The sequence below is a fragment of the Sturnus vulgaris genome, chromosome 7 (assembly GCF_052056855.1).
Source record: "Sturnus vulgaris isolate bStuVul1 chromosome 7, bStuVul1.hap1, whole genome shotgun sequence".
NCBI lineage: Eukaryota > Metazoa > Chordata > Aves > Passeriformes > Sturnidae > Sturnus > Sturnus vulgaris.
The window spans coordinates 31,841,771-31,866,331 of record NC_142249.1 but is presented as its reverse complement, the minus strand read 5'-3'; the positions used below and the strand labels follow the sequence as shown (position 1 = coordinate 31,866,331).

General features: G+C 39.5%; 1 protein-coding gene across 3 annotated transcripts in view; it reads left to right on the top strand.

Annotated features, from left to right (window-relative positions):
• The window catches only part of MYLK (myosin light chain kinase), a 196,002-nt gene that overhangs the window by 4,360 nt on the left and 167,081 nt on the right, over positions 1-24,561 (top strand). The window contains exon 2 of one of the 3 annotated variants that reach the window (XM_088168285.1): positions 8,000-8,072. The exons of 1 other annotated variant lie outside the window; for it this stretch is intronic. Coding sequence is in view for 1 of the 2 variants with exons in the window: in XM_014871778.2 (XP_014727264.2) it covers positions 18,492-18,519 (28 nt within the window). In the remaining variant the exon portion in view is untranslated. Of the gene's footprint in view, positions 1-7,999; positions 8,073-18,386; positions 18,520-24,561 lie in introns of those variants that run through there. One more of the 3 variants, XM_014871778.2, reaches the window with a different exon arrangement.

Here is a 24,561-nt window from a genome sequence, read left to right as displayed (position 1 = left end):
TTACCTTTGTTATAACAAGTCTGAGCATTGCTAAACTTCACTACAGCATGTCTAGCAAGCTGCAGTGTCTTCTGTTTTGAGGATAGTCTTTCTGGTGATTCTTTACTGAGAGTCAGCTTGACCTCATCACCTTTGCTGTAATTGGATTAAATTCACTCACTTGCCAAAAACACGACCAGCTGACAGCATATTAATTCTTTAGACTGAAGTGCTGTTTTGTATGCATAGGTTCCATGGTACCAAAGGCATTTTTAGGGCAGCCAGTGTGTCACAGGATACAGAATTGGCACAGAGGTATGTTTTCAGTTATTTCCTTCACCGCAAAAGGGTTCAAACAGACCATACGTTCTGTGTGAGAGTAGAAGATCTAACCCGTGGAAGAAGAAATTACTTGCTTTATTTGCCATCCTGTGCATCACTTGCTGCTGCTTCTTGTGAATTGCTGAGAGTCCACAGACACCCTGACTGAGGAAAGTGAGTGATAGTGTGTGCTGTTTTACACACTCACTGCAGTTTATTTCAAATTATTGCACAGCAGATTAAAATAATTTTTCTGAGTTGCTGTTTTACTGGAATTTTTTCTGTTATTCTTCAGCAGTCCTGTGATCTGAGATATTTGCAGAGTGGCAGGATGATGAACAAAAAAATTGTACCCAAAAAGGATACTGGAACTGTGTAGTGAAGGATAATCTGATCACCAAGCCTGTAGTTTCACTCAGAGACCTATTATATACTGTTTAAACCTGTGTAATCCAGCTTTCAGTGGGAACGACTGCTAAGCAGCAAAAATCACTATCCTGATTGTTAACCTCAGCAAAATGTTAAAGGATGAGTGAGTAATGGAGAGACCAAGGACTGAGTTGCAAATACTCTTACAAAGAGGATTTGGGAGACACAGTGGTACCCAGTGTGGTACAGGACCTCTGAGATATTCCAAATAATGAAGATCCCAGTTTTAGCTTTTCTTATCAGCCTGGAAGTACTGCAAGTTTCCTGTTTGCTGCAGAGGCCTGTAAGAGCTGTGTTTTGCAGGCAGCATGGGCCAGAGGAACTAAAGCTCCCAGCTCTGTGTTCCGAGCAGGGCATTGTTGCATTGATTTCAAGGTGATGTTGCTTTCTCTAAATTCTATAAATGGATGAACACTTCCGGTGCAAAACAATAGGCAAACAAGGTGAGATAGGGGTGTGAGATTTTCCATATCTTCTAAATGACAGTCACAATTTAATTTACTATGTGAATGTGCAGTGCAAATAGTAACCAGGATGTCTGCTTTAATGCCCCATTATAAAATGCATGTAGTTGCCTAATACTTTTGACAGTGTTGACTATTAAGAAGTTGCTTGTCTCCTAATTGAAGGAATATATAATTGTATTAATTCTTTATAATGGTCTAAGCAGTTTGTTAAATATTGAAGTTAAAAATTTTTTCATTCACGTGCTTTATGTCATGTAATTGGAATCACTGTCATTAAAAAAACAATAAAAAAACCCCTCAGAACCAAAATACTGACCATCTCTCCTGGACGAGGATTAAGTCTGACTGGGTGAAAAGAATAAAGTATGAGGGCATGTAAAGTATGTAAGAAGCACTCACAAAATCCAAGTTAGACATACACTCTATGTTCATACACTGTTGATTGTATCAAGAGGAAAGTTACAAACCAAAAGCAATAAGCAAGCTGTGTTTAAAATACACAGGAAAGCGAAATTTATCAAGAATGACCTGCTTTACTTAGGTTGTTTACCTCAGATCTTTTAGTATCATAAGCTTTCTTTTCCTTTGGTGGAAGATACTAAGTCAGTGCTTCATGTCTGAAAACGTTACTGATTCATCACTGGTTCAAGTTCAGCCTGGTTTTGGAGGTGAGAAGCCTCTTCTGTGGTGTGCAGGGTGAGTTTAGAGCAGAGCTGTTGTGGGTTAGGCTGGGGAGCCCTGCCTGCAAGGGCTGCTGCTGCTGTTTTAGAGCTGACACTGTGGTCGTGGTGGCCTCGGGGCTGGATCTTGCTCTGAGCCTGAGAGAACATCGCACAGGGAGCCCTGGCTTGGGAACAACAGCTGGTGTCTCACCCCCAGCATCGCAGCCCTGCAGTTCCTCTGACCTCAACAGAGTTGCGGCATTCATGGTTTTCAGTGACGTGGGAGCAAAACTGGGCCTATATTCTTTTAACTGGTCTATTTAGCAGCTCTTTTCCATATGCAGTCTCCATGCCAGTGACAGGAGCTTCCTGGAACTGACAGCAGACACAAAAGACCCTCTTCTCTAAACCACTGGACCTTAAGAATTTTGAAAGGATGTTACAACGAGCCTCATAATACACCATTGTCAGGCTCTCTCTGAAGAGGCCTGCAGTGGTATCATACCTCTGAGCTTTCCAGAGGGGGTGTGATGACCCCACATGGAAGAAAATACAAGAGTAATGGTTTGGGTGGCTATGAGGAATTTTATGGTACTACTTCCCCTGGCTGTAACTTGAAACCAGCTGGAGGCATTTAGTGTTAACTGAACTCTATATAAAGAGGCAGGCAAATAGCCGAGCGTGTATCCTGCAGGTTTTTTAAGAAGAGATCTTGACTTGTGAGTCTGTGCATTCTGGCTGCCTCTTTCTCACAGACAGGGGAGTGGTGAAAGAAGGTTTGTTTTATTTTCTCCTACATTTCCCTTTCTTCTTCCTACTCATTTTCCTGTTCCTTTGCAGCACAGCAGTTTTTCATGTCACTGTGAAAGTGTCTGTGCTTGTGAGTGAGCAAATTTGAATGGAAGAGGTGGTGGGTTTGGGAAGACTTGAGCTCCAGCATTCCCAAGGGAGGGGCAGGATTTGCATTCCCTGCTCCCTCAGCACTGCTCAGGGATGTGCCCAGAGGTGTGTCTGTGGGATGGCAGTGGTGTCCAGGAGGGAATGCCCTCATGGTGAGGGTGGGTGAGGAGGCAGGAGCGGGGCTGTGCAGGCCTGGCCTCCTGCCATGCCGCCTTTGAAGCACTTCCGCCATTTCACCTCAGCTGCGGCCTGTGGGACCAAGGGAATTCTGCTCAAGTTATGTGCAAAAGTCAGCCTGAACATGGGCACTGGGGTACTTAGTGATCAAATAATCCCATCTTGCGCAGAGTAAAAGTCAGTTTCATGTATATTTCCTTAAAATGCTTCTAAACTCAGTCAGCAGAGGCACTGCTCCTTCAATTTACCTGAAATTGCCCCTTTATCAATTTCACCTCTGACAACTAATAAAGTATTGAGCTCCCATTCAATCTATTCAGTTCTTCCTTGATACAGAGCTCAGTTATATTCCTTTTCCAAGGTATTTCCAAGCCATAGCTGTGGATGTTAGTGTGGTTCTGGTTAGCCTGAGCAGAAGTGGGGCATGGCCACAGTGACAGCCAGAAAATAAAGTTACAAAAGTGAAGGCCTTGCAGACATCTCACCAGCAAGGACAGTCAGACGTGGGCAGATGTTGTCCAGGTAACATAGTGTGGCCCTTGTTCCATTATCCATATGTGTTATTAACCTTAAACTTAATGTAGGATCTTCTAACTGCAAATACTTTGCCACTTTTTGCTTTGTCTCAGAGGGTGAAAATAAACATAAATGTGTAAATAAGTTTTAGTACTTGGTGTTACATTGATTTTATATTATACTGCACTTTGCTGGACAACTGAGGTAACCTTCTTTGAACTTGCTCATCAGTTCATGAGCACTGCAGGATCCTGTGGATTTATTATATGTATATAAACCTATAATACAGGTATATTGTATTAGTAATGTATGGCTATTGATATTGGAGTAGAAGACTGTAGTAACAAGCCTACTTCTCCTTGAGGAGAAGGAGAAAAATGCATGATGTTTCATGTCTGTTCATGCCTGCCATGATTTCTGTGGTGATCTTTCCAGTTTCCAGCTAGTTCCTTTCTAGCTGGTTTTCTTACAAGTGTAAGGTTTTGAGACTGATTGTGTCAAAGGCAGGGATAAGAAAACTTTGTCAAACTTTCTTAGTTTTTTATCTGTGTCACATAGAAATTTTTTCCCCAAGGGTCAAACAAATTTTTTTTTTCAAGACTATGAGTAACAAGATAATGAAATAAATTGAACATCAAAACAACAGATTAATTGTCTTGAAAACAAACTTGCTGTAATTGCATTTCTTGTGAGGTTATTTTTTTCTTTTGTCCAAGCTTATATTTCACTCACAAGACAGGAAATACAGCCTTGCTGATTGCATTTTTAGAGCTATAAATAACTTGCTGTCTTCAAAGATGGCGTTAATTTAAAAAATGCTTCTAAAATGAAACTTTGATGAATTAAAAATTAAATTGGGTGGGTAAGTTACTTACTGTGCTGTGTGTACAGATGTTAAAGGTGTTTTCAGGGGAAGGGTGTTATAAGAGAAGTTCTGGCACCTGTAACTGGTCTAAATTGTTTCATTTCCTTCTCTTTGCTTGTTGTATCCCTCCCTGTCCCATTCTCACCCTTGTCATGAGGGGTAATGAATATGTTTGCTTTCTGTCACCTTACTCCTTTGTTGGGATCATTGCTCATCCTCAGGAAGTGGTGTGATGTGTGAGAACACTGAGTCGACCTAAAAATGAATAACTTTAAAACTGCCTCAGTGTTCCAGTTAGCCCAGTATTGTGTCTGACAAGTTAACAGGAGAACCTCCAACAGCTGTTTCTTGAGTTCCATTTCTTTCCACATATCTTCAGTTTCCACAGCTCTTCTGTTAAGGATATTAGATGGTATGTACCTGTATAGTCGTTTAAGTGTCTATTTATGGACCTGTTGACTAGAGTTTGTTTAATCCCTTTTTGAACCCATGAACATCCTTTGCCTTCAGAGTCTTGCGTGACAGCAAGTTCCAGAAGCTTGTAACCCGATGGATAAACATGTCCTTTCTATTTAAACGAGTTGGTTGCAGTGAATACAGCCTTGTTCTAGTTTTGTAGGGTTAGGCAAACAACTGTTGTGCATTTAGTAGCTCATGGGTTTTTTGTTATACCTGGTCATATCCACTATATAGCCCTTTTTTTCTGTACTGAGGACTTCCAGCCTTTTTAGTATCTCTGTTTCCATCTGGTTGCCCTTTTTGACATCTTGGTAATGTTCTCCTTCGTATGTGCAGAGCAGATCACAGTACTAAAGTTGTGGGAGCATTGAGGCTGTGATGAGCGGCAGAAACATCCTGCCTTCCTCTTTTTCTGAGGATTCCAGTGATTGTGCTGGCTTTTTTTGACTGCTATTGAGCACTGAACCAGGGGCTTCAGAGAGCTGTCAAGGATGGCTCTGGCTTCCTAGAAGGAATATTTAGAATTGATCTTGCCTCCAGGAATTAGTACACTAAAGCCTACCTGCCAACATTTTCCTCAATCATTTAATTTTGTTATTGATACATGCTGAATAACACCAGTCCCAGCACTGATCCCAGGAGTTGCATTGCTGATTCCTCTCCATCTTAAAAAGCCTGTGAAGCACTACTCTCTCAAATGTTCACTCTCCTACTGAAATGAATTCAGACTTGCCAGATTGTGGTTTTCAGGTTCCCTACACAGCCCTTCCTGCAGCTGGAAATTATGCAGGCAGAATCTATGATTCTCAAACACAGAGACTCTCTGTAGCTCTGGCTTACATAACTTAGCTAGTGGTCCTTAAATTCATATTTGAGTTTCTTCAGAACTTGTGTGAAAATTGTTTTGTCTCAGCACTTTATTAACATCTAGCTTCCTTGTTCGGTCTGGTATTTCCTGATTTTACTTCAGATCGGTCTGGTTCCCCTACCAGATTTGCAACAGAGAGATCATTGAGTGTGGAAATCTCCCCAAGGATTTCATCAGTAAAGGCTGATGTAAAATTCACTGAGCTTTTCTGCTACAACTGTATCATCCCCGTCTGCGCTTTATACACCTCTGTCATCCAGCAGCTGGACTGCTTTTCCCAGCTGGTTTCCTGTCCTTGATGTATTTCAAGACCTGTTTACTAGCACGGTGATCTTTGTTTGCAGGCAATTTTTGGATTGTCTTTTAGCCCTTTTAATTTCCTGCTTATATTTTACTTGCCATGTTTTATGGGCTCCCCTGTCTTTACTTAAGCAATCCATTTTCTAAGAGCTGACCTATGCCTTGCAATACTCTCCCAACTCTCCCTGAGGCTTCCTGCTTTTTGAACTGCTCCTTTTGAGTGTCTTCTTTCTTTTTTTTTTTTTTTTTTTTTTTGCACACTCTTACATTATTCCCTTTCTTAAAACTAAATAACTGTACACAGGTTTTGTTTGGTGACCCTTACATCAGATCTGTTCTTTGTATTAACAAGTAGCCTTTATAGCTTTCTCTGCTTTGTATGGTCCCTGTGCTTAGAAATTTCTTTTCCACTGGAGAACTGTATAAGGATCTAGAAAAATGATATTATATCATCCCTTTCTTTTTCACAGGGACTAGTACTGAGTATTTATAAATATCCTCATGTGTTCTTGGTGTACAGCAGCTATTAGTATTGTAATACTCTTTGGAAGCCATCTGTCAAAACTGAATGGCACAAACTTTGTATGAAGCTGTTCTGGTGCTAATGGAGCTGGATATGTTATTACCTTTTGTATGCACTCAGTATGTGCAGTGGTGATGAAAACTTTGCACTCCTGTAATCCTGGACTAAATTATATATAAATTCAAAACCTACGCACTTGAAACATCCAACAGGAAGATAGCCTTGCTTTTCCAGTTTTGCAGACGTGAAAAAAAACCTGAAGGAGAACACTATGTGGTTATATGAGAAGTCTCTGTGGACATGTTTACAAGAGCTCAAGTGTGTTTATATTCATTCCTGTGCAATTACTGGAGGATTGTCCTTATTCTGTAAAGCATGTGTATGCATTTGAAGGAGCAGTACAGGTGTTTACTCTCTACAGATGCACTTTGAAGGGCTGCTTGTACAGATGCAATCCAGCATTGAAACAAAATATGCAAACAAGCTATTGTTGATTAATAGTGCTTGGCTAGTTGAAGCTAATATTACTCAACTGTAGCTCGGTAGGTGAATAAATGTAGGTACTGTCTTCTCTTTGCCCTGACCACAAGATTAAAGTGTTTGTAGTTTTGTTTGATTTTTTTTTTTTTTAATCACTGTGGGACATCTGGTCCCCTGCTAATAGCAGAATACCTCACATTCTGTAAATGGAAACACCTAAATTTGCAGAGTTCATCTGTTTGAGCCTTTACTTAACTTGTGGGTGCTGGACCAATCTTGCTTCAAATCTAGCTGTGTGTCTGTGCTTTATTGTTGAAACTCTTGGATTCAAGCCTACTACATTTCTTCCCGGACCAGAAAGCTGTTGGAGATGTATATGCTGTCTCTGGGCGATGACTTTACTGATGAGTTGCAGGAGTTCCCTATCCTATGATGAGCTAAATAATGAAGCAGAGTTCTATACTTCTATAGTTACTACCAAAAAAATGAAAGTGAAATTGTCCAGAGCAATATATTCATCAAAGCTGACTGAAATAACATCTGTGGTGAAAACCTGTGCCTCATCACTTCATTGTGACACATGCAAGGGAAATGATGTCAAGTGAAACAGTTGCTTGTCATAGACAGGAACTGATCTTCGTGATACAGAAGACTTCTTACAGTCCTGCATCTGACTAATCCATTCTCCTGAGTGATTTCTTATCAAGTGAAATTTATGTGGATGTCAGGATCTTTTGTGGTCCTTGACTTCTGTGGAGGGGTTTAGCTGTGGTATTGTTCTCACTGCCAGGCTTCAGAAGGATTTTCATTGTTATCTAGAGACCATCTTCTACTTTGCAGTTGGATTGATAGGTTTATGTAGCTATTGCACCCACACTTAAATTGTCTGATATTTAGGTATCAATAATTTCAGCTGAATAATAATTCATTGCTTCCAATTAATTTTTTAACTGTACAATACATTCCTTAATTTGAATTATTTGCAGGATCTCTACTAGAATGTTTCATGAGTGGTATGGTCAAATACATAGTTATTAATACTTTCATCACTAGGTTTCAAAACACTTTACAAAGACGTATCAGAGAGAAAGGAGTTTGAAGGGACTTCTCTAAGGCCTGAAAAAAGGTAAGAAAAGTGAATCTTCTGTTTTAAAAGTTTGAATGCAAAATTTTCTTATTCTAACTAAAATCAGTTTAGGAGGTCCCTGTTTGAAACTTGTGAGTGAACACACTTGTATTACATTAATGCAGGCTTAGCCTAGGTTTAGCTTAATATACCTGAAAAAAAAAACTCAACCAAGAAAGTCACTTAGAAAAGCAAATGTACCCATGAGAGGATTTAGGTATTATCAAATTTTGAAACTCTTAGATTTAAAATGCATGCTTCACATGCAGAATTTCTGGAGCTCATTGGAGAAATTTTAGGGGGTGAATTTTTTAACCTAATTCACTGTGAGTCTCCAGTGTGCAGTTTTTCCTCCCATACTTGAAATTTAATATTAGTTCAATCGGTTCAACTGGATTAATTAGCTCGAAAATATGTACTTAGTTAAGTGGCAAGCCAAAACAATAGTTTCTTCCAAAATGAGAGATTCAACTTCTGAAACGGTTATTACATTTTCCCTGATGTCTTATTATCCATAGCTGATCTACTCTCTCTGCTAATCAAGAAGACTTTCAGGTGCTTATAAAGTAGACATGATGCTAGTATAAGCTACTTCTGGGAGTTTTTAGCCTGAAAAAAATAAAGAAATGAGGATAAAAATAATCCTTTAAACTTATTACATGGATTCCCTGTACCTTGCCCCTTCCAGATGACAGTTATTCACTCTCTTTCTTCTTCAAATGAGACCATTTGAATGTGGTTTATAGGAAAACTGCCCTGCAAAGTTTTCTTGTAGGAGAAAGAGAAATACTTCTGGAAACAGAACAAAAAATCAAAACAAAAAACAAAATCAAACCAACCAACAAGAACAAAAACTTACTAGATAATGAAATTTTGAACTGTCTTACAAATTGAATCTCAACTTGTGAAAACAAAACCTGAGTTTAGATCCAGTATCAGAATTTGATGCTGTTACTTTGAAGAACTTTGGTTAACTTAAACTCAGAACAAGAACTGACTGCTCCCTTTTGTATGCTGGAGTTACATAGTACAGCAATTAACTGGGAGTTATGTTATGCCAGCATGCTGTGCAGACATTGGGGAAAGCCTTGTCACTGCCCCTAAAGAGTTTTGTCCAAGATGATGAACAGCTGCTTACTTCTAGTGCAGTGATATATCTACACATACACATATAGATAGATAGATATGTATATAATTTTTTTTAATGGGGAGCTGTACTGAACTGATAAAACTGAATATTTGTGATATGTTTGTTTCTTTAATCTCAGGGGATTTACTGTGCTTCTGCTTTCACTCTGCTGCTTTTCAAAAATGTGTGTAATTTCATTCATCTTGTACCATATTCAGTAACTGGTGGTGTAAAAACAGATCTCTCAGAAAGTCATGTGGAGTTTTTTTCCCACTTGAGAAAGAAAGATAGGAGACCAGAATCTTTTGTAATGCTGTTTTTTTTTTTTTTATTACTATTTTTTCCTCCTGATTTGTTGCTTTTCCTCATGCTTTAGGAGAAAGGCATTCTCAAATTTAGATTTCTGCAGCTTCAGTTTCCAGCCCCTGGGTTTTGGTATGTCTCTGAGATAAGTTTAGCATCTGGTACTGCTGGGTTTCCTCTGTGTGATAAGAAAGCTTATAACCCACTTAAACTGAGCTTTGTATGGGTTTTGGCTATAATATGCATATATGTATATATGCATTTTTTTTAATCTATATTTCCCAGTCTCCAAATCATTGTCATGCCCCATTTAATTCTCTCCAGACTTTTTCAGTGTCCTTTTAAGGACAGGAGTGAGGTGGAAGACATTTTCCATTATGTGTTTGTGCGTCAAACTGAGAGGCCACGCTCCAGCTTCGAAGTTCTCTGGAATGGTAAATTTAAACCAAACACTGGGGAACAAAATGCTAATGCTGTATTGCTTTTTAAAGAAAAAATGAGGGGATGATCTGACTAGGCCCTGGGGATCCATCTTCACTGTGCCTTATTACCACAGCTTTATCCTTTCCAGTTCCTAAAGATGCTGTCAGTATTGAACTCTAATGACCTGATTAATGCATTGGAGGGATGCCTATAGATTGTGGTATTGATATTATTTCCAGATGGTTTCCTGGCAGGCAGACTGGCAACAAGATGTCATCTTTGTGGTGATGAGGAGGAAGAGTGTGGATTTTTACTTTTTATTTTAATGGAGCTTGTCTCAGCAAATAAATACCAGTCATTGGGTCAGTTGGTCTGAAAAACAGTAGCCTTGTGGTAAACTGAATTCTGTAGATTTATTGGAGTCTACAGAGTAATACAGGAAAAGGATATGATATCTATATTGCTTGCAGAGACTTAAGAGCCCTGTAATACCTGCTCCTCCTTCAGTTACCAGGGAGCTGTCTTTTGAAGCTGCATGTATCCTGTGCATGTGAAATCTCTGGGATAATCCCAGACGTGTTTCTTGGGGCAAATACTGGATTTCACAGGATTTAATTCAGAGAATTGAGTTCAAGCAATGAAACAGGCAGCAGCTGTTAAAAATTCCTGAAACACCACTGCTTAGAATTTTCTTTCTGTATTTTGTGCTTCAATCAGGCAACACTGATCAGGCTCAATATTGATGAGGAAGGGTTAAATTGAATTACTGACAATATCCACTGGGTCAGACTGATTGAGCTGCTCCTTTGTGACAGCAGTGTAGTGTCCTACCCACTTTTCTGACCCACAAAGAAATTGCTTCTTTTTAGTGACAGTGTTTTGTTTGCATGCTGGCCACATGTACAGCTGGTTCCATTTAACCCATGAGACTGAAATGGTTTGTGAAGTAGCTTCTTATTTTTATTGTTAAAGCAAAGATTAACCTCTAATCTCCTTTTTCTTACACGGGGATTTCTTCCATATATCAATATATAAAGTGCAGACTTGTTGGGTAGAAGAATCAGCTGGGAGACTTGGAGTGTCACAGCAGATCTGCTTTTGGATCTGAGTCCTTCCAGTCCTAGGAAAATGTTTCAGTTCCCTGAAGGGAAAAGAGACAGATTTGATAAACTTTTGCTTACCTTTGGTGGGATTTGCAAGCTGTGCAGTTTCAGCATCTCTAACTCATTTTAAAGCCAGTTCAACTGTCTGGAAGAGCTGTTGTCTGTGCAAACAATATTGTTCATTTGTTTTGCGCATCACAGCTTTCACTGAAATTTCCCTGAACTTTTTTTTTCCACCTTCATTTCATTAGGGTTTCACACTGTTTCCACATAACTACCTGATACTGCCTATGGATGTGCCGGGGCACAATTTTCTCCTTCCCTACTTGTTGATCTCTTTTAATGTCAGAAGAGATAAGGTGGAGTGAGGAAATGTGTTTTGATGACTTCGAGACCCCACATGCCCCCAGTGGTTTGTGCAGAAAGTGCTTTATTGGAGGTGGATGCTGTAGCTCTTATCTGTTATTGCACACACTGAGATTCAGCTTAGGGAGAACATTGTCCTGTTGAACTGCCAGGGTTAGAAGAGAGGAAGATAATAAACTGCTATAGGAATAAAAGTCTTGGCCAGAGTTTCAGGCCTTAATAACAGCTTTTGTTGGGAGGAAGCTCTGAAATTGCAATGATTCTGAGCCAGGCCATGCTATAAATCTGAGATGTTGGAGACAACTTGCTCATAATGTTCTCTGAGATTTGTTTAGAGACAATGTGGTTCCTATTGCAATACGCCTCCTCATTCTAAGAGGACTGGCAGCTGATTCTACTACAGCTGACATCAACAATGCTGCAAACCCTTTCTTTTTCTCTTAATCAGCAAATATTTTTTTCTCCTAGACCATGAAGTAGTGGCTTCTTTTTAGACATGGGCTTCTCCACCATACCTATAGGCTGGTAGGGTGCAGTGTAGCAAGGAGAGGCTCATGGTTTTGGCTAAGTTCCATTTCTCCACTTCATTTAAATTCAGTTTGTGACCTGTCCTTCATCAGTTTCACTCCTGAGTTCTACTTTGCTTCTTTTTACAGCCAGATCAGCAAAAATGCCACAGGAGTTTGAAATAATGGATGCAAGACACAATGTGAGAAAGCCAAGTCCCTAGCTCTAAACCAGCTAAATCCTTAATGCGTGATTTGTGTCTTGTGTATATCTGGCTATATGTGTCCATGCTATAAGTAATGCCAACTGCCTGGTGATCAGTTTCTAGTGGAAGAATCACTAAAGCTTTCTGTGGGAAAGCTTTTGAGGAAAACCAGTGTTCCAAATTCATTTCACCACCTAAATTGTCTTTTGAAGACCCACAGCAGCCTGAAAAATACAGAAACAACCCAAGTCTTGCTCTAGTTTGGATTAAAAAATGGAATTTATGTGGACAGAAAATACAGCAGTGTAATTGGATAGTTTCTTCCATAGGAGAAGAAATTGGGTTCATTGCTATATATGTTTGAGAGGAGCAGGAAATATCTTGGCTTGATCCATCTAAACCAAGGAAATCTGAAATAGAGATTTAGTTCCCAGTATAGTTCTTAAAGTTGCGGGCAGGGAGGGAGAAAAGGAAGTGTATTCAGTGGTATGAGGTTAAAGGCAAATTGCCCAAATCTGCCCTCAGAAATGTAAGCACAGCTTTCAGTAGCTTCAGAGAGAGCTGCACGGAATAATGAGAGGATAAAGTGCTACATAGGAGTATCCAGCTCCAGTGCTGTCCTTGCAGTGAATGAGACCCAGGTGGGCCTGCCCAGCCTTATTTACAATGGCTGTGCCTTACAACTTCTTTCATAGTCTGATAATTAGGTGAAATTAGGGTTCTTTACTTAGTGGGATGCTGCTCTCTGCCATATTGGAAGTGTTCCAGTTTCCCACCTGATTATGTTCACTATTCATTTTGCACCTATGACTGTTAAGCCTTTGGTTATCCCATCCTCTCATTATTTTTAGTATTTTCCTGTTTGGTTTTGGTGATTTGATATCATTTAACAGCAGCTAGCAAGAGTGGGGCTCAAACTCAAAAGAGGGATGTTTATCATGAGAAACAAAATTTACTTGGAGGTTGTGTACACATGGAAGTTAACCCAATTAGGTTGCAAAGATGTAGGTTTTGGTGTGGAACTGTTGCTCTCCAGAAGCACCACTGACCTCTCACTGTGCTTCTTTGCTGTCTGTGCAAGAAGAGGTGGGAGCACTGATGGTCTCTGGAAATGCCCTAATTTTACCCAAAGTGAGCTGTGCCAAAAAGTTAAATTAGCATAATTCTTCCTAGTTACTCATTTTATATCTCAACTTTTAAGCTCCTGAAAATCAGCAGTGTGTTTAGTTCTCTCCTTGGCTGTACCTCAAACTTTTTCCTCAGTAAACCAAAATTAGCTATATAAATTACTTAAAGTTCATTACTGTGATGTGTCATGTTTTACACCTCTCAAAAGCTATTAGGTGGTATATTACAAAGAGAGTAAAGAAAATAAATATGTCTGCAGTATCAACATATGAAAGAACTATGGTTTTCTATGAGGTTGCTAAAAGTTATTTCAAATCGAAATATTAACTGAGCTCCAGTGAATATTGTCTGTGAATTGTGCTGTCCTGCTTCCACCAGAGAGCTTGCCCAATTAAAGCCTAGAAATAATGTAGTTAAATTTATAAAGGGGAATGTTTGAGGCAAATGTGTCTTTTTTTCCGGTTTTACCTTTTACTAAAGCATTATCACACACACAGGTGCTTTGTAGCAGTGGAAGTCCTAAGGAGGCTTTGAAGCTCATTTCCACAGTTGGTAGCAATTGTCTGTGTTTACAGCAGTGCCCTTGGGAACTGTGAGAGCCACAGCATGTCTTAGGCTGCTGTGTTGCTCTATCTTCTGCTTCCTCAGCCAGCCCAGAATACCTAAGGTAATAAAAGAATAAAATAAAATTGTTTTATAACTCCCATTCATCTCTGCACCAAATTTTCATTTAAACTGATAAGACTCCTTCTCTCCTCACACTAGAAATTATCAGAAAATCCCCTAAAAATGTCTCTAAGAGCCTCACTTCAAATTACAGTTATTTGCCTTATTAAAATCTCAAAAGGTAAATAATGCTTGTCTTCTGTCTACTTAGGTGGAGGACTATAGCATGAATTTCAGTTACTACTGCAGGGGCACTTGCAGGATTAAGATTTGCTTAGTTTGCAGAAGAATTTCTCTGGTTCTTGCCTGTGCACCAGATTTGGATGCAGTGAGGTCAGACTCAGATTTGCCTTCTTTCATTTGCATAATGTAACATTGATGCTTCCCAGCTCTCCTCCTGTTCTCTGTTCCCCAAAAGTATTCTAATATTTGGAATTTGTAAACACAGGATTTTGGATTCCATATGCATCTGGAATTGATAAACTGTTGGTATTACAGAGATGTAACTCTTTGTACCTCTAACCTAGGAATGCTCTAGAGAGAACTTACAGGCACATCTGAGGTAGATGCAGGCAGATTCTAAAACCAAAATGAAAAAGTTGCTGTTGAATGAGTGGAATTTTCATTGAAAAATATATACCCTGGAGGGCAGGAGAGGGGGAATAAAACCTATAGGATCCGTTTGGCAATAAATGCAGCCATAATATTTTTGAGTCAGGAACTGAAGAGGTGTGAGTCAAATAATGCCTGTCAGATGGTATTAGAGGGAGAGAGAACCTTCTGGAAGAGACGCGATAGTGAAGGCAAAAAAACCCCACCAAGCAAAAACCTCACCCCTAACAGAATCTTGGATTAGTTGAGGTTCAGTGAATGGCTTTGTTGAAAGCACAAGAAGAGAATTTAAATAGAGAAGGCCTGATAAGGTGCAGAGTATCAGAGATCTGTTTCCATAGTGACAATGTTCAAACAGAGGCCGAGAGGGACATGAATACCATTGCAGATGAAATCTATAGAAGACATCCATCTGCCAATGGGGATACTCCTGTTGGCTGTCTGAGGTTTTTCCCTATCAGTTGGATATCCCTATTGGATTGGTGAAAAGGTGGTGAGGGGAAAACAAGGCTTAGACCAACTATTGACTTGACAGACTACTGCTTCCTTCTGTCTCCTGATTGCTGCATTTAACATGCCCTCTCCACATATTTTTGCTATTGTAAATTTACTGTCATTTTTGTTAAAAATTACATTCAAGTGTTTAGAGAAAACGAAGATACCTCCACCCCCTACTTGCCTACTGAAGCAAACACCACCTTACACCAGTGTGGGATTAAAGTATGCATGTTCCTTTATGTCTTTGTTTGTTCTCCTTTGATAAATAGATGCACTAATCTAAATGAGCTCCTTGTGAGGGTAACATGGTACATTTCATGTTTTGTGTTGCCCCCTGTCCTGATCATCCTGTAGCCACTGAGAAATTCACCAAGCATCAGCATCACCTTGTTTTCCTAACTGATGTTTTTCCCTTTGAAAAGGAAGGTCAAGCTCTGGTTAGAAAAGACCTGTTTCATGTAACAAATATTGTGCTGCTCGAGTTCTTCTTTCCCTTTTTCTTCTCAAAATTGCTATTCTGTGGATTTTTCTTAGTTAAGCATACTTGCAAAAAAAGCACAAATGGCTTAAGCTATAGCTGTATATATTTTAAGATTAAAAGCATGCCAGTTATGTCTCCATCTAAACTATGATACATTTTCTTGAAAAACCCCACCATCTTTGACTAAAACTGCAGTAGTTCTTGGACTTCAACGTTTTTAATATGGGCTGAATAAAAAACCTAGTAAGAGACATTTATGTAGAAAAATGGTAGAAAAACTCTTTGTAGGTCTTCAGCAGCTTGACTACATTGCATAGAAGACTGAGGCAGTATGGAAGTGCTGATTTTTATGAGAATGGCCAGGTTAAGACAACTCTCACTGAGACATGAGCAGCTTCATACTTTGGATGGGTCAGCTCATGCTTATCATTACCATGACTATTCTTCTCAAAGTGATTGAGAGAATATGGAGACATTGCAGTTGCATCTAGTCTGGATCTGGTCATTAACCTGTTTTCATCCAAGAACACAAATAAATTGAATTGGGAATGTTGTGCACTCTTGACCTTAAGAGTTAGGGAGAATTACCCAGGGAGGAGTTTTGGCTTTAGTGAGGTAAATGTATTAAATTTTTCCCCAAAATCAGTTAGGTGACCCAGAATCTTACCTTTAGCTGACCCAAAATTTTACCTTTAAAGTAACTTGAATGCATATTGCAAAGTACTAACTTTCTGTATGTTGATTCAATAGCTGCTTTATGAAGACACATCCCAAAGGTACTCAGAAGCAGAGGGGAAAAAAAGCAAATAACAGAGAAAGTGCAGTGTCTTGGCATGAACACACTAACTTTACACATACTATTCTAGTTATAATGTATGTTTGTTTTGGTTAAGGAAACAGGCTAGTACAAATGTCCTGTAATGGCATAGATTTGAGTATATAACTTAGACTGTGATGATGACGTTGAACTTGGAAAGGAATTCATTAAAATGTATATTTTTGCAGGAACTAATTATGTTTTGTAATGAAATCCATTTTTACATATTCCATAGGGTGTTTTTTCTCTCCATCATAGCCCTTCTGAGTGCCAACAGAGCAGATAATACTCATTAAATTCTTCCCCTTTTCCACTCCTACATTAAAGGGGAGAAAAAAGTTTACCTTGAAATTTCTTATTTTATTTCCTGGGAGGAATTGAGAGCTGGGAATCACAGCCACCAGGGTAAAAGTTATTTCTCTTCAAATAGCATGGAAGAAAAATGTCACTTTTAACTAAGCTCTACTTTTAATGGAAGAAATTGTTTTACTCTGTGATATTGTATTTAATTTTAAATCTTTAAATTGGCAGGAAACTGAAAATTTAAAATTTAACTCTAAACTCACTAATAGTTTCACAATTTCCTTTTCATAGACATTTCGTTGATGAGTTTATCCTACTCTAGTGGTGGATTTACAAAAATTTCGTATTTAGTCTTGCTACTGAGCTGTCAGTCAAATCACAGCCTACAATTATTTAAAGGAGAGCTACAACTACAGAACAGCCAAGCTTTTCTCAGTAGTGGCAGATGCAAAAATGAGAGGCAGTGTCCACAGGTTGCAGCTTGAAAGGTTCCTATTGAAGCTTGTGAGCATAGTGCTCAATTTCATAGCACAGCTGTGAAATTGGTTGTAATTGGATGTCCAGAAATGTTGTGGCACCTCTGTCGATGGTAGTTCTGCTTCCAGCAAGATTTTGGGTGAGGGAAGCATTGAGATCCTTTCTAGCTAACATTTCCTGGGTCTCAGCCTGTTACCTGTTTATTGATTTTCCTTCTTCCATCCTCATCCGTGAGTAAGGGAAAGACCTTTTACAGCATGTCACAAAACTGATGAACGCTGTTCACCATTTCATTGAATCATAGAATGGTTTGGGTTGGAAGGGCCCTTAAAAATCATCTCATTCAAATCCCCCTGCCGTGGCCAGGGACACCTTCTACAGGACCAGGTTGCTCAAAACTCCAGTTATTGGTTCATAAATGTGGACAGCTCGTTTATTGGAAAGTTTCTGAAGCTGTCTCCACCATCTCAATTCTGCACTAGTCTGGATCTCAGCAAGTTATGGTATATTTTGATCATATTTTCATATATGGAGTTTTTTTTTCTGATGTGACCATCTTTCTGTTCATGGAAATGATATTGTCCTACTTCTCTTATTCTCCTCAACAAAGAATTTCAGGAATTTAATCTAGAATATGTTATTAAGACAATCATGTAGAGAGGGGCCTTTGAAAAGTTACATCTTGGAATAGAGGAAGGTATTCAAACTTGATATTCGGGTCCTCTTGAATGTAATGTGATTTTATTTTCAGTCCTGATCCAGATCCCTCTGTGCTTGGGTGAATGCTAGAGTTATTAAAAAGGGAAGGGTAAGAATATGAGAACAGGGGATAGGGGGACAGGAAGGAGGAGGTGAATGTTGTCATTGGTAACTGCTGATACTTTAAGTGTGGATCCAGGGTCCCTCAGGACCGAAGATCAGAAATGTGTTCATGTTGCTTTATAAACACTAACAACAGACACAGCTCCTGGGCTAAGGAAAAACACAAAGGTTCCATCCTTTTAGAAGTAAAAAATGAGGAACTCTGTCCTGAAAAGATGAAGTACCTTGACAAAGGTCACTGTAGTCACCCCTTCTCACAGAAACGGATAGTGGCACAACTCATGTGTTCTGAATCCAGGGCATTACTGCCAAGTCATGCTTTTCTTTCCCTAATGATTTCCAACAGTCTGCTCAACAAAACAGAGAGCTGGTTACCAGGGAGCCGGCAGAGCCCTCGCCTGTGCCATGGAGCGAGTGCCTTGTGGATTTGCTGCATAGGGTAAAACCACAGCACTGCCCTCCAAGAGCCTCCACAAGTATTTTTCTCTCTCTTGCTGCCCAGGCAAGCAGCATTCCACCTGTGGATTTGGTACCTTTGAAGTTTCCTGAGCCGGTTGCTCGTTTGGAACCTGCTGTTGCATGTGCAGAACCCGGAAGCTCTCAGTAGGTGAGCAAAAAGCAATCTTTTCCAAGCACCCTTTGAAGTATATTTGGTTTTTAGGAGTGGATTAAAACTGGTCAATCTCTCGAGTTAACACTGAAGAACTAGGGAATTAGAAGCTTTCTTCTACTTCCAAAGGAATCTATATTAATTTTGCTTTTTCTGGTTATTCAAAATGAGAAAATTATTGGAAGCCCTATGGCAAGAGAGAAAAATCATAAAAGGCAATGAATGATCTTGCAAAGAAAGTGTCCCACTGTAAAACCTGGCAGCAGTGGGTTTTTTTTTCTTTTGTGTGGGAGTCATATTTATGTTCTCCCATCCAGTCTGTAGTCTCCCCTTCAAGTAATATGGAAAATGTTGGTGCCAAAAAAAAAGCTAGATGAAATATTGATAAATGTGGGAATTGCTAAGAACAGAGGCAAATTAGAATACAGCTGGTTTTCATCTTTTCTGTTAACTTGGGAGGTGTGTGTGTGTGAAGCATTGAGGCTACTGGTTTATATCCATATATCATGCTCTCGGAGAAGGGGGAAAAACAAGATTGCTAAGAGTGAGAATTGAGGCTTCTCTTCATTATAGATCAACTTATAAGAAATTGAGGGAATTTTTTTGGCAGCTTTTTGTCCCTCTATGTGTCAAATACCTCTGAGTGCTAGGGATTATATGAAACCAGTTCATGGCCCAAACCAATTTTCTACTTGAAAAACTTTATGGAATTGGAATGAATGTTCACCTACATGTACAGCATTGCTGAGATGTGGTGTTGAGAACTGTGTCTGGGTTAATTCTGGACAGATTATCAGAAAGTATTGTAGCAATAAATATAACTAAGGATTTGAGAACCTGCATGCAATATGTTAATGAAGGATGTAATTCAAATTCTTATGTGGAGCAAGGGGGTGTGGCATTACTGTGGATAGCTCTTTCAAACTGTCCGTTCCAGAGATGGCCAAATAACAAAGTTCAGAATAAACCAGGAACAATTATTCTGGTATTTTCATAACTTGTATCTGCAGCTCTGACTATAACTCAGAAAGGCTTGGTAGAACTGAGGATTCAGAGATGTGCAGAGACACCCTAGGTATGGAAAGACATCCATAGGATTAGAGGGTAAATTAGGAAAGGTTGAGAAAAAAATCTTGGTTGAAGGCCAAGGGTATCATAAAACTAGAAATTATGTGGAGAGGGTAAACAAGGAATAATCAGGCATAACTTCATTCGAATAAAGGGAGAAGCCAGTAAAACTCAGACAACAAACTTAAAACAAATTGTCTTTTTTTTTTTTTAATTTCTTTTTCTTTTAATACAAGTCATGTGCAATCGATTGTGGAACTCACTGCAATAAAATGTCAAGAAGGCCAAACTGGGTTCAGGAAGAGGTTAAATTAATAGAGGTTAAACTCAGGGACTATGAAACATGATGGTCTGACTTCTTAAGTCCATAAACTGCTGACTGCCAAAAGCCAGGAGGGTGTATTTGGGAAAGAATTGCTGTAAGCTTACACTGGCTTTGTGTTGTTTCCCAAGGCAAGTGCTACTGATGGTCACTAGAGATATGATATGCATAAGAATGAGACATTGGGACATTTTTGTGGCTTGCTTTCCAACATCTCTGGCTGTCTGACTTCATTTACAGACATGATAGTTTGGTAACACTGTACTTAATGATCAAACTACATCCTATAATTTATTCTCTGCTCCTTTCTTCATACATCAAGTCTCTCAGTAGCCCTGTGTCCGTCACCCCAAGACACCCTGTCTGCCAGAACTTCGTGCAGGAATTCTCAGGTATCCATTCAGTGTGGCTCCATCAATTTCATCAGAACGATTTCTTTGTGAGATGCTGATCGTGATTCTGTTTTCTCTTCTGTAGCATCTATACATTCACTTCAGTTTCACTTGCTGTTGGCTTAATCACCTTTGAAGCCTTTTCCATTTCTGATTGATTGAAGTCATTTACTGTTGTTATCCAGGTACTTTAGCTGTTGCTTGCTAATTGGAACCCATGCTTCTCTTCACTTTGGGTTCTAAATATTCCTGCAATGGAATAATGGGTGGCGGGAATTTCCTGCTTTTGTCATGGAAGGGATGGAAGTGTGGTGTTCTGGTTCATGTTTGTGAATTTGAAGGAAGTGATACTGTAAGCTGTTAGTTCTGCAAAACTCCCTTGACAAGTGACAGAGAATTGTATTTCACATGGGCAAAATGCCTTTGAGATGTGGCAGCTCTGGAGTTTGCTTGTTTAAATCTGTAACTGCCATGAGTGAATTCCAGATCAATGCCAGTGTCCCATTAGTGGTGTGTGAGCCAGTGTGGTGAAGCTGCAGGGCCGTGCAGATTTGTTAACCTCTGTAGTGCTGTGCTCAGAAAGTGTGTGGGTTTTTGCTACTGTCCCAGAGACTGGGAGTGGGAACTTGGAAGTTTCCCACTGCAGTCAATAGGAAACCAGCAAGTACTTAGGAATGAGAATTGCTTTGCTTGCTGGGATCTGGCCCACTGCCTGTTTTTGTGGTTTGTGTCATAGTCCAGCTTTCACACTCCTCTGGGGGTGCAGAGGTGACAGCTTTCCTCTCTGGCCGTGCACATTAAAATACAGCTCGCATACAGTGTAAATGTATGCAACCCTTAGCAAGCCATCAGGGAGCAGAGAAAATGTTTTTGCCCTCCTAAGAAAGCTGTCTTGTAGTAAAATGCTGTCCTGATGAAAATGGAAGAACTGTAGGTAAACACAGGACTTTTAAACTAGTGAGACAGACTTCCTCTTCAAAAGAACTAGGTAAAATCTGAGGACTGGACAGATACCACAGTTATACTCTATTTTCTGTGAGTAAATTTCTAGCTTTGCGAGTTGTGGAGAGATGTTTGAAAGAGAGCAGCAACTGCTGCAGCCACCTGAGTTGGCAGGCAGCCTGAAACAAGAAGCCTTGAGGTGCTGAATTCCTCTCGTTCATTCAATGGATGGCTAATTCCAGTGGCATTGATACAGCTTTAACAGTGAATATTAACTGTTTCACTGTGCATCACAGCAGCTGGGAAAATAGGAGAGTGTGTAATGAAAGAAGTGTTGTGTTGGGCACTCTTGTAACAGCTCAGGGTGAGCTAAACTTTGGCTTCTGAGTATCTATGCAGCTCCAGTCTGCTCAATTAAACATTAGCTATTGATGAGCAGCAGCAAACAGTGGAAGTATGAAGTGAGTAAAAAAATAGGAGAAACCTTTATCATAACGTTTCATGTTTGCCTGTGGGAGGTCTCATGCTCACCAAATTCTTTTTCATCCTTGTCAAGCAAAGAGGTTTTGTCCACATGCTGGATTTGGGGTTGTTACCTGCCTGGTCTGTGGAGGCACTGCATATACTTCCTACCTGGTAAAGAGAAGTTTGAGATAAGGATGTGCCTGTGGTATTTTGTTACTGACAAAAGTAAAGAATAATTTCTATACTTCATTTGGAGTAAAACTATAATTTGAGAGGGACAATGCTTGCTGTTGCTGTGTAACCTGACTCAGGAGTAATTTGCGTTCACATTAAAAATGGCTTTGTACTCATCTGAGTTAGGAAGCATGGAGGACATTTACATTAAGTTTATAAAAATAAACCATTAACAAAGTTAATGAAAAAATAAATTTTTTTTAAAATTATTAATCAGTTAGTAAAATAAAGTTTATTAAAATAAACTATTCTGAGAGGCTGATATGCATCTAAAAATCTCCTTTCTCTTTCTATATCAAACATGGCCTAATTCCTCTAATGACAGATTGATATTGATATTTTTTTGAATTGCTGTTATGTTAAAGGATTTGAGTGTCCTAATTTGAGGAAGAGACTGATAGTCTCAAAGTTCTTAAGTCTGGAATGAGATCGAGTGATATGAAAGTAGAAAAGGAAAGTAGTAAAGCTTTGCAAGACATTCAGCATAGTTACTTTATCCATGAAGAAGAGCTCTTGGATTAACATGCAGATCAGTTCTGCAGAGGCAAGGATAGAAAGACATTGGAAACTGTCAACAATATGGGAATGTTAATTCAAATATTTATAGTTCATTGTAGCAAAATCCTCTTAGGCTGTGTCCTCTCCCCCTCCTTTTACAATTCTTCAAAGCAGATTCTCCTTGTCCAAATCTATCTGGACATTAGTGACATGGTAAATTTTTGCCAAGAGGCCTGAAAGCTCAAAGAGCAGATCTAGCCCAGAATACTCTGCTGACCTGAATTCTAGTCACTGGGCCTTTCACAGGCTCCACTTACCCCAGGAAGTTTGACTCACTCCTGGGTTTGTTATCCTGAGTGCCCACTGCCAAGCACTGGCCTTCTGGACTATTCTAGAGGTTTTTCCATGCCAAGGGGGTCTGTTAACACAAATTCTACCTTTTAGTTAGAAACTGTGAAACCAAGCAGTGCAGCTTTCTTGTGCACATGTAATACTATGTCAAGAGCACTTTAAAATCTGCCTAGTTTCACACTCTGCCTTGAGTCATTCTTTTCCCCTGGGGTACCACATATACTTTCCAAATAAAGGGGCCAAATGCTGTGAAACTTATTGGAAGCGTTTAAAATTTTTGACCTGTTCTATGTTCCACTTGCTCTTGTTTTTCTTAGACTTTCTACAATTGATAATTCCATTCAGTCTGTCCCATGTTCTTCTAATCAATTCCTGCCTAGATCTTTTTCCATTTGGCTGTTCTTGCAGACTTCTGATCTTGTTGCCACATTTTCATGACTTGTGTGATAAATTTTTTTAAGGGTGGCCAGTATTTCCCAAACTTTCCATATTCCAGTGTCTGAATCCGAGCAGTGCCCAACCCCATAAGCTGATGCAGTGTCTGCTACTGCCCTAACTGGTCCTGCTGATCTTGCAGAGCTAAATCTGTGCATCCCACCTCAGAGATGGCTGCGCTCCAGGGCTGGGTGTAACAAGTCATATGTAAAATTACAATACCTGGAAAGCAGTTTGGGACAGAAAGGGCACATGAATGTGTCAGTTATTAATGCCAGTGTTCCTGGAGGCTTCACTGTCCCCCAGTAAAATAGGTCCAGATATTGGCTTTGTTTCTCTGTGACTGAATTCAGCCAAGAGCATTCCTATCCAACTTTTTAAGTGGCTTGAAAACATTGAAATGAATTGCTTTAAACACTAATAAGTAATTTATATTACTGAGAAGGGTGTATTCACTGCCAGCATGGTACTGGTGCTGAAAGTGGATTACATTAGCCTTTTGTTTGAAATCAATTGAGTTTACAACTCCACTTCAAAGCCTTTAGAGTTTTAAAATAGAGCCAGCAGAAACTGTTTAACAAGTCAATGCTGCCCTGTGATTTTCATTGTTCTAGCTTTAGTTGTGAGAGGGAAAGACTTCATTTTCCTCTACTTTCACTTCACCCAGGGAGTGTGGTGCAGTACAATAAGCAACCCATTCAGCTTTGCCTCACCACTGCATGCTAGGCTTTACCTAGGCACAGATGCCTCCCTTCACATGGCACTGCAGTTCCTCCTGCGCAGTTTGAGTGTGCTCTCGCTTTAAAGATTGATTGATTGATTATTGGATTGCACCGTCCTTTTGGATTGTTTCACTTTTCAAAAATTCAGTTATGGTGAAGAATTCCTTAAAAGAAATTTATGGAAGAGGAGAGCCCTGTAGACTTCACACATTAACTTCTTATTTCTTTTGTGTAAAGGGCAGCACATTCTTTCAGTGACCCAAGGAAAACAAGAGCAATGGTTTAAAGTGTGGATGATACCCTAACATTTCAAATTCATAGATTTTTCAGACATTGTGTGTGTTCTTTTGAATCTAACAAACCTGGAAGCTATATTTAAACATCAGCTACTTCTGAGGTGGAGGAAATGTTTTCCTTAAAACAATGGTTTCTCTTTCACCCTTATACAATGAAGAGGCTTCTGTCAATATAAATAGACAGAAGGGGAAGCAGAGAGGGAGAGGGTGAGTACCATTGTTTCACCAAATGTTTATCTTTGCTTTCTCACTTGTGACTTAAGCAGTGAGAAAGCTGAAGCAAGCAGCAAGGTGCATTTTACCCTAGTGAAAGG